At 42.4% G+C, this 10,481-nt stretch overlaps 1 protein-coding gene across 1 annotated transcript; it reads right to left on the minus strand.

The window, feature by feature from the left end:
• Positions 1–4,511: 4,511 nt before the first annotated feature.
• Positions 4,512–5,137, minus strand: LOC100278647 (uncharacterized). The gene has a single exon (NM_001151852.2). The coding sequence runs from the start codon at positions 5,084–5,086 to the stop codon at positions 4,658–4,660; it is 429 nt and encodes a 142-aa protein (NP_001145324.1). The 5' UTR covers positions 5,087–5,137; the 3' UTR covers positions 4,512–4,657.
• Between the last annotated feature and the right edge of the window lie 5,344 nt (positions 5,138–10,481).

Raw genomic sequence — 10,481 nt, forward strand, 5'->3', positions numbered from 1 at the left:
TTTGCACTTGTTCTAGTTGCTTTATGTTGTGTTGGCATAAATCACCAAAAAGGGGGAGATTGAAAGGGAAATGTGCCCTTGGGCCATTTCTAAGTATTTTGGTGATTAAGTGCCAACGCAAGTGCTTAAATGTGAATCTATGCCCATGGATGAACAAAGTGCAAATCACAAGTAAAGGTATGTTTCTAAGCCTTAGTACATTGGTTTTGTGTACTAATATATTTGTCTAAGTGTTAGAAACAGAGAGAAGAAGAAAAGAAGAATATTGGCTGTGTACAGCCAACAGGCTGTTTCGGTCTGGGGCACCGGACTGTCCGGTGGTGCACCGGACAGTGTCCGGTGCGCCAGGCTGCCTCGACCTGAAGACGCCGCTCTCGGGAAATTGCCGACGGCGTACGGCTATAATTCACCGGACTGTCCGGTGTGCACCGGACTGTCCGGTGAGCCAATGGTCGGCCGAGCCAACGGTCGGCCGCAGAATCTGCGCGCGACACGTGGCCTGGCCAACGGTCGGAAGGAGGCACCGGACTGTCCGGTGTGCACCGGACTGTCCGGTGCGCCAGATCTGCAACGATCGGCAACGGTCGGCTGCGACTGTTAAGGAAAGGAATCGGGCACCGGACAGTGTCCGGTGTGCACCGGACTGTCCGGTGCGCCCGACGACAGAAGGCAAGGATGGCCTTCCAGATTTGCTCTCAACGGCTCCTAGCTGCCTTGGGGCTATAAAAGGGACCCCTAGGTGCATGGAGGAAAAAACGAAGCATTCCTTGAGCACTCTTGATCACTCACACATCAATCTTGCACACTTGTTCGACATTCTAGTGATTTGAGCTCCGTTCTAGTGTGCTAGTCTCTTGAGCTCAAGTCTGGGTCTTGTGTGTGCATATTCGCTGTGATCTTTGTGTCGTGTGTGAGTTGCTAATCCCTCCCTTGCTCCGTGATTCTCTGTGAACATCTTTTGTAAGGGCGAGAGGCTCCAAGTTGTGGAGATTCCTCGCAAACGGGATTGAGAAAAGAAAAGCAAGAACACCGTGGTATTCAAGTTGATCATTGGATCACTTGAGAGGAGTTGAGTGCAACTCTCGTCCGTTGGGACGCCACAACGTGGAGTAGGCAAGTTTTGTACTTGGCCGAACCACGGGATAACCACCGTGTCATCTCTGTGATTGATTTCTTGTGGTTATTGTGTTTTGACTCCTCTCTAGCCACTTGGCCATAATTGTGCTAACACTTAACAAGTTTTTGTGGCCTAAGTTTTGAAGTTTTACAGGATCACCTATTCACCCCCCCCCCCTCTAGGTGCTCTCAATCTCCCTTTTCTTCTGGGTGTTCCTTGTGATGTCAATTTGACCTTGTGAGGAGTACTGGAGCTAGCACCTTCAGATTTGTTAGAAACCTTTGCCTGTCACTGGTTTGTCCCTCCACTATTACTGTTCTTGTGTGAATTGGACTAAAACCTTTGCTTGTGTCTCTCCAACCATTCCTCTTCAGCTAGTAGCAGTCTTCCTGCTTTGTCTGTGACTTGCTCCAGTTTGTCTTCAAACCGATCTTCAGCTGCCCGAAGCCTTCCAACTAGGTCTTCAACTGAAAGTGTCTTGACATCACAGAACATCTCGATTGAGACAGCAACTTGATTGAACTAGGGCGGCACAACTCTTAGAAACTTATTGACAACACGAGTATCTTCTAAGGGTTCACCAAGTGATTTGATAGAAATTTTGACACTTAATAGGAAATATAATTTAAAAAGTTAGGTGGTGTACTCATCTGTATTTTTTACTAGTCTTTGTTTTCTTGCATTCTATGAGATGCATGCTTTGTAAGGAATATGATTTGTTTCGTGACAACAAAATTGATAGAATATGTATTTTAAAGTCTAAATTGATGACTATGATGCACCAGGTGACACTCCACTGGACAGTCAACTCCAGATAGGGCTAGACATGTAACGGTCTCAGAAAGAAGGTTGGATATTTTCTTTTTAATTGAACTGTTGTTTTACCTTTTTCCTTGCTTGCTTTTGCTTTTGCAGAGCTGATGAACTTTAGACGTGCTTGTGCCCATCCTCAGCGCAAAACACAGTGGCAACGAAAGATTTAAGGATGCATGAATATGTACTTCGAACTTTCTTTGTAATAAACCTGGCGCTCCCATGTTGCGGCACTTACTGTGGAGGTGGAGCTTTGCTATGCCCCTAGCTATCCCCTCCATTCAAAGGATTGTCATCGCCAGCGCTAGGGATAATTGCCTCTGGTCAGATTTCTAGAAAAAATGTCTACAGTTGAACAACCTTTTTTTCTCGTCTGCACCCTCTAATTATCAGCTTAGTCTCAGTCTCCATGTTGTGTGCAATTATATATGTTACTATGGATCAACTTTTTGTAATGCAACTATTGATTTTAAATATATATATTTTGCTTATTTGCCATGTGTGTGTGGATGATTCCAGAAATATCAAATATGCATTGTTCAGCTTGTTGTAATCTTAACCTCAAAATAAAATATTCTAATATTTTTATTGGTTTATTGCTTGCAACGGATAAAAATGTTGCTACAACTCAAAACTAAACGTTGTAGCATCCTATGATAACGAGCTGGTCTTGGGCAGCACCAACACATGTAAGTGTTGTTGTATCTTATAAAATGTTGCTACAACTCAACGCTTATTTATATGACTTACCAACGTATGTACAAGCGTTGCAGTAGCCCCTAGCAACGGCAGTATATGCAACACATAATTATGCGTTGGTATAGACCCTAGCAACGCTTATATAGGCTTGTACCAACACATATATGCATTGCTAAAGGGGGGGTCATTTTGTAGTGGTAGTGGCTTTCTCGACCTATGCCCGTGTTGAAATGGTTTCCTTAGAGATTATGAAACATGTGTGTTTCACAATAAGAAATATACCACATTTTCTGATGCGTGCACCCATATATGCTCAGATTAAGGGAGAGCCACTTGCAGGGACACATTTGTAGGGACCATTGATGTTGGTAATAGATGTCAGAAAGCATAGGCATTTGTTGTCGTTGTTGCTTAGGATGAAATGTCAAAGGGCGATTCCCGTCTAAAAGGTTGGCAGCCGACATGAGTTAGTTAACTCCCATCGGCGTGGGTGTTAGGCCAATGGAAATTAATTTACTCCAGTCGGATGTAGGACTAGCCAATAGGGACTACATTAACTCCTACCGCCCATCGCCTTGTACAAGTGCTGGCGGGGGTTAGGATTTCTTGATTCCTGTTGCGTTATGCTATAGAAAATTCGTTCAAACCTTAAAGGCTTGTCATAAATCCGTGTTGTGTCAATCACTCATGAGTGAGTTTAGGACATATCTTTACCTATGGACAAAACAAAACAAAAGACAACCCTAAGGCTAGAAAAGACTTGGCCTTAATTTGTAGTCGACCAACTATGGAGCTAGGAGAGAACGAGAAGAAGCCACGTGCTCCTTTCAGTCTTAAACCTAAAGGGAAGAAACAATTAATGAAATGGTTGAAAAATTTAAAAGTTTCTAGATGGTTACGCCGCGGGCTTTAAAAGGTCTCTGAATTTGAAGACGACCAAGTTTTCCGTGTTGAAGAGTCATGACTACCACATAATAATGGAAAGACTCCTTGTTATGTTTCGTAGTTTTGTAAAAAAAATGATGTGTGGAAAGCGTTAGCGGAGTTAAGCTACTTTTATAGACACCTTTGTGCTAAAGAAATAAAGAAAGAGATGATGAAGAAGCTTGAACCACAAATACCAGTTTTGGTATGCAAACCTGAAAAAATATTTCCTCCAGGTTTCTTCAATCTGATGCAACATCTACTTGTTCACCTACCATACGAAGCTAAGGTACGTGGTCCTGTCCAGTATACATGGATGTATCACATTGAAAGGACACTAAAGAAGCTACGTGCAATGATTAGTAATAAGAGACGAGTTGAAGGGTGCATTGCGGAAGAATTAAAATACAAAGAGATAGCATCGTTTTCGGGCTTGTAATTTGCAGAGGAACACAATGTCAACGCGTCTGCGTTGCGGTATCAAAACATAGCCTACCATCTCACAGAAAAAAATGCAGCATATATTAAAAAGAAGGTTACTTGAAAACAGTGGTTAGATGGATACGCAATACGTTGTCAGATCATGTCATGCTGGTTTCACTAATAATAACTCTTGTCACCCATTGGCTTGTCCAAGTGCCGACGGGGTTAATGTGGCCGAAGAGGATTTCCTTGATTCCTGTTGCGTTATGCTGTAGAAAATTCGTTCAAACCTTATAGAGTTTTCATAAATCCGCGTTGTGTCAATCACTCATGAGTGAGTTTAGGACGACATATCCTTACCTATAGAAAATATAAAACACTCAACATTATATAACTTGCTTTATTATTCTATACCCTCAAATATGGATCGGATGAGGATTGCCGATAGAATGGAAGTCAGGTGCGCTCAGTTTTCCGGTATGTATAATAAGTATATTGATATATATTTTGAGGACACAGGTACAACAACAGCAGCATGCACACACACTGCAAATTAAACAGATGCATGCATGGAATTAGTCAACCTCCACACACACAGAGACCGCACATGCACTTATTCATATAAGGCTCTAAGCCATACATCCACGGCGCACATTTCTGCATGGTTGCATATACGCGCGTTCAGATAAAGGGAGGGCCTGCAGGAACGCATTTGTAGGGACCTTTGATGTTGCGAGTGCCAAACACTGTTGTAGTAGAGGGATAGCACAAGCATATGCGGCTGCTGTTGTTGTTGCCTTGTTGGTTCGTCACAGGTAATGGAACGGGGACAAGAGTAATGCCCTGTTGAAGGAACGTCTTAATGCCTTCAATTAAGGAGATTAGGTTAGGGAAGCCAGGGGGACATCGGTTTTGGGATGGTGCCGGAGCAGGTGTTGTCGTCGGTGCTGGTGCTGGTGCAGGGGATGGTGATGGTGTCGGTGTAGGCGTTGGGGCTGCAGCAGCAGGAGTTGGTGCAGGCGTCGGCGACGATAACTGTCCATGCACTGAAACCGTTAACATGAGTGCCAAGGCAAGGACGAGGAGCGCAATGGACTTGTTGGATGCCATCGCACTGATGAAACGGTAGTGTTGTGTGTGTGTGTGTTTCTTTGTGTGCTTGGAGGCGTGCCTAGCTAGTATTTATAGGCCGGCAATCTCTCAGCACAAGTTTTGCCCATGCATGGCGGAGCAGGCATCAAGGTCAGCCAGGTTTGCGTGCTTGTGTCCTGCTAGCCGGCGGCGGCACACCACCAATGAATTGAAGCGCACAAGTTTTCAGCCATATAGAACGTACCCTCCTGGACATTTGAGGCCGTCCTCTCGTCCCATATCCTAGCTGCTTCATTGCATCTCCAGTCTAGGGCTTTATTTGCCGTCGTCGGCTCACAAAAGCAAAAGGAAGACCAATGCGTCGCGCGCCCTACCGCTAGATGAATGTTTGGAGTGGCACTAGCTAGAGTCATGCATCACCAGCCTAACTCTTGACAGAATAGTGCTATTGTACATATATAGTGCTATTAGTACATGTATGTACGTACGTATGGAGCACGTGGAATGCTATAGACACTCGAACGGGAGCACCGGTAGAAAAGAGCTCTAACCTAGCGGTACATATAAATTTTCACTGGCGGTTTCAGTTACCACGCGCCAGTAAAAATAAACAGGTTTGACCGACTTAATCAACCATCCAGATCGGTCCTATATGGGTTCATGAGACAGAACGGACGATACATCACAAACCCTGACCAGGTATTATTAGTAATAGTCATGTATGTATTTAAATCATTAAAGATGAAAATGTGTTATCGAGTGTAAATAGATAATGTTTATAAACTTCCTTTATAGGAATTTCAGCGAGGAAAGCCATAGAACTTGACCGAAAGTGCATTGTATGGCATAATTGCGGACATATGCACGTTCATAATGAAAGATGTCATTCTCATTGAAGTAAAATATCACGATACTACCGGTACATTAGCCAGACCAGAGTTTAGAGTGCTCACAAAATTAGTAGATTATCTCTAGCTGAGGTAGTTATTAGAGTTTTGGTGAAAACTTTGATGTATAGAATGTGTGATGGGTTGTACTTAAACCCAAGACTTTGATGTATATATATAAATATATGATAGAATTTAATTCCATGTTGCTTTTAATATATATACTAGTCATTTTCCCGTGCGTTGCTACGGAATTAATATGATAAAATACATTGGTATATAAAAAATATTGTGTTCCAGCTATCCACGGATATATATATCACATATATAGGCTTTGTTTAAATGGATACTTTTTAAAACATATTTCAAAAATCTTTACAATAATAATAAAATACTGGGAGTGGTTGCTACGTCTGTGGAGGGGAGCTAGCCTAGCGTGGAGAGAACGAAGTGAGCCACGCACGAAGAAATTGTCCGAGATATGGGCCGCCCCAGTACTTTGCTCGCTCTGCTCTATTTGGACCGCAATAAGACATCCAGCCCACGACGTATGTGACTTCGTTTTTATGGGTGTTGCAACTTTAAATTAGTACCATATGAACTACTAAATGGTGCAGAAACTGGCTTATAAACTCAGGTGCGGAGGATGTAGTACCGTTTCTCAGTTCATCGTGTAGGCGCCCCGAGGAGGCACCAAGACAGTCTGCAACGCCGCACTCCTAATCTGTGTTTGTTTTTGGTTAAATGGGCTGTTGGGTTGCTTGAGTGTGAGAGACGTAGACACTGACATGGGGAGGAGCCATGGGCCCACCAGCTAGAGTCCGGGGGGGAGGGGGGGCAGAATAGGAGGCAGAACCACGGTGCATGAATGGTCTACATTAGAGTCTTATATAGTAGTAGATATATATATATATAAACCGTCTTTAAAAATGCTATTTTCACTAGTGGTTTTCTTAACCAACCTCTAGTGGAAATAACATTTTCATCGGCGGTTCCAAAACAACCGTAACTTTGCTAGCACAAACTTGCTCCGTTATTACCAATAGATGATCACCAGCTTCCAATGCCAATAGGAAGTAACAAAATATGATAAAAACAGAGTGGCACTAGCTAGAGTGTAACACTATGAAAATCATTAAATAAAAATAATACATTTAGTTAATAATGATATTTATGGTAATTAAAAATTTCTTTTAAGTGTTTGTTATTTATTTGCCTTTGGAATGATTTTTGATTTCTCATTGCGCATGATTGATTTTTGGTTATTGAATAACATTTCTTCTTAAATGAAAATCCTAGTAAATAAATAACATAATAATTATTAGTCCAAAAAATAAATTTTATTTATAATTATTCTGACATTTAGGGTTACTTAAAAATATAATTCGAATTTACAAAAGGAAAACAAATAAAGAAAAAGAAAAAAAAAGAAAAAGAAAAAACGAAACCCTAAAGAATTTGGCCCATTTGGCCCATGAAGAAGCCGACCGCCCCTGCTTACCACTCTCTCTCACTCATGTGTGGGCCCCACCCGGCCACCTCCTCTCATTCCTCTCTCCTCCCTTCCCTGTCCCAGCGCTGCCAGGAACGGACACCAGGCCGCCCAGACCCGAGCCACCACGTGCGCCCGGCTCCCTCCCCTGCAGCGCCAGGACGGCCGACCCGCACCCCACGCGGCCGTGCGCGACCCAGACCCGAGCGCCCCTGCAGCTCGATGCTCCGGCCGACCGCGCCACTGCACCGAGCCACCGAACGCCCTCCACGCCAACCGAACCGCGCCATCCTGCAACCCGATGCCAGACGCTTCAGAAGCCGCCCCGACTCCGACCGGTCGAGCGGAAGCCCACGCGACTGACACGCCATCCCGTCCAGGAAGGACGCCCGCGCAGCCGCCTCGCCCTGCTGCCCCGACCGGTTGAGCGCCCGACCGAGCAGCCGAACCGCCCGCGACCTCGATCTCTCGTCTGTTTCTCTCCTGCGTTATGAAACTTCAATGCCTCCGTTTCTTCCCCATTACTTCATGAACCGACGCCGTTGATGACAGCCTTGAAGACCCCGACCGACCTTTGCTCTTCCTGCCTCTCCTCTATAAAATCCGACGCCAAGCTCCTCCCTTTTCCGTCCCACAGCCGAGCTCGCCTCGCTCTCTCACTCTGTTGCTCGCCGTCGAACATCGTCGCCGGAGTCCGTGGAGCCTCGCCAGAGGTCGTGCTCACCATCCGCGCAACCCGCCGGAGCTTCGCCGTCCGCGCAGCACCTCGTCGGAGCCCCGCCCGATGTCAAGAACCCCTGCCCGCACGCGCAGCAGCACCACCGCTCGCCATCGTGCCTCACCGGAGACGTGCCCGTCAAACCCCCTATCCCTCTCCCTGCTCGTCGACGTGGACGTTCATCCCTGCGCATGAGCGAACCCAAGGCTGAAGACAACTCCAACCCGTTAATTTATTGTCTAAATCATGTGTTGAATTAATTTATGAATTTGTGAATTATCGTTGTAATATTATGCGACTTGGCGATTCGTGTATGATTTTAGAGATTTCGATGTATATGTGTAACCAAAATCGAACCCCGCGATAATATTTTAAATATGGGTATGATTTTATAGTTCTAAAAATGAACACGGTCACTAGTCACTACCGCGGCGATTTTCATAGTAGAATACGTTTACGGATTTGATTTCGCTTTAATGTGTGGAGCGATAATTGGTTAGTATTGTTATAAGTATAATCTTAGTGATCTTAGTGATATAAGAAATTAAAATAGATATTAAGCCACGTATTTTCGTGAAAAATGTATAGATTTTACTGTTCATAATAAATGTATTCATAAGTATAGCACCTAATTACTTAGAATAGTAAAATGCTCATTTATGTTATAATAACCATGAATAGGTTATTAAAAGTCTCATTTAGTAATTTATAATTAATTCTTAGTATATTAATGTTAGAGGAATTAAATAAACAATTTTTAGTTATACGTATAAATTCTATTTAGAAAAGAAAGGAGAAAACCGAAATAGTAGAATTTTATAATAATATTAAAATAACTTAATTAGGCACTCATGCTTTCCTAATAAAGAAATTGATAGTTATGTTGGTAAATATAGGTTTCTTACTAAAGAATTAGAGAATTTGTTTCTAACTATAAAATGACTTTTTTAATAGAAATCATGTTTTTAATTTAATAAGGTTCGTTATAGATGTTTAAGTATAGTCGTATTAAATAGAAACTTAAATGAATATGTAGACATATGTTTCTTAATAAAAATAGAAGATAAATATATGTCCAATTAATAGATTATTTATATTGTCTTAATTAAAAGATAACAAGGGTCATTGCTTTTATAAACTAAAATGATAGTTTATGCATAATTTCCTTCTAATGAATTAGATCATTTGGTCCTACAATAGAATTAAAGATAATTAATAGATTAATTATCCTTTATCATAATTTATTAACCAAACCGATAGTCAATTTGTTGTTAACTAGATTTATGGCATGATTAATGGTTTTATAGAATTTAGTCCACATTATATACAAATCACTTAGCTTTTCCTAAAGGATAAAATAAAGTAATAAGAGTTTAAGTTCTTTTATAACTTAAAATGTTATGTGGCAGAACCTCCCAAGTTATTGGGCCCACATGCACCTGTCCTTGTCTCGAAGACCTCAGACGGCTATGCATGTGCACCAAATAACTTAACAGGATCCGTCCGAGTGCCCCAAGGACCTCAGATAAACCACTTACAACCAGAACCGCGGGATTAAGTAACACAAATCACACACACCAATATTTTACAGCGGAAATCTTATTACCAAATTTTACAAGTTGCAAAAATTTTACTTCGTACATGATCGGAGTGATTACTGCAGTGATTCAAAGAAAGAAACTTTGAACTGTTATAAATTATTTATAGTTTTGAAATATATGCTAGCTCAAGTGACCATCCTCAATAAGAAGATAAAGACGGGGTATACTTATATAAGAAGGCCGAGCCCACCGGCACTTAACACCATCACAGCAGCACAAAGTTATATCCTGAAAAACAACAGGGAATAAAACCCTGAGTATGGAATTACTCAGCAAGACTTACCCGACTAAAGAAAAGACTCTCAAGGATATGCTGGATTTGGGAATCAAGGAGAGGCTTTAGCAAGAATCAACTTAGATACTTTCGCAGAAATAGCTTACTAAAGTAAGTCCTTACTTTCAATATTTTAACGCCAGATTAAATATTAATAGACTCTGTTTGCATCTGGTCTAATTTCACCATCTCATCAATACAACATCATTTTTATTCATGAGGTTCACATCCTGACTTAGGTTGTAGGGCAGTGACCAAGTCTTCATAACCGCGAAGGTACGGCGATCCGAATCGATTATACTCAGCTGAGGATCTCCAATCATACGACATATGTAGCACTTAACCCTTGCATATGTCAACCCGCCACCGGGGTTCTTAAGACCAGATCAGGTTCACGCGAACCGAGAGCACAGATACACCACCGTCCAGCCTCTTGCCACG

This window comes from Zea mays, chromosome 2 (assembly GCF_902167145.1).
Source record: "Zea mays cultivar B73 chromosome 2, Zm-B73-REFERENCE-NAM-5.0, whole genome shotgun sequence".
In the NCBI taxonomy this organism is placed as follows: Eukaryota; Viridiplantae; Streptophyta; class Magnoliopsida; order Poales; family Poaceae; genus Zea; species Zea mays.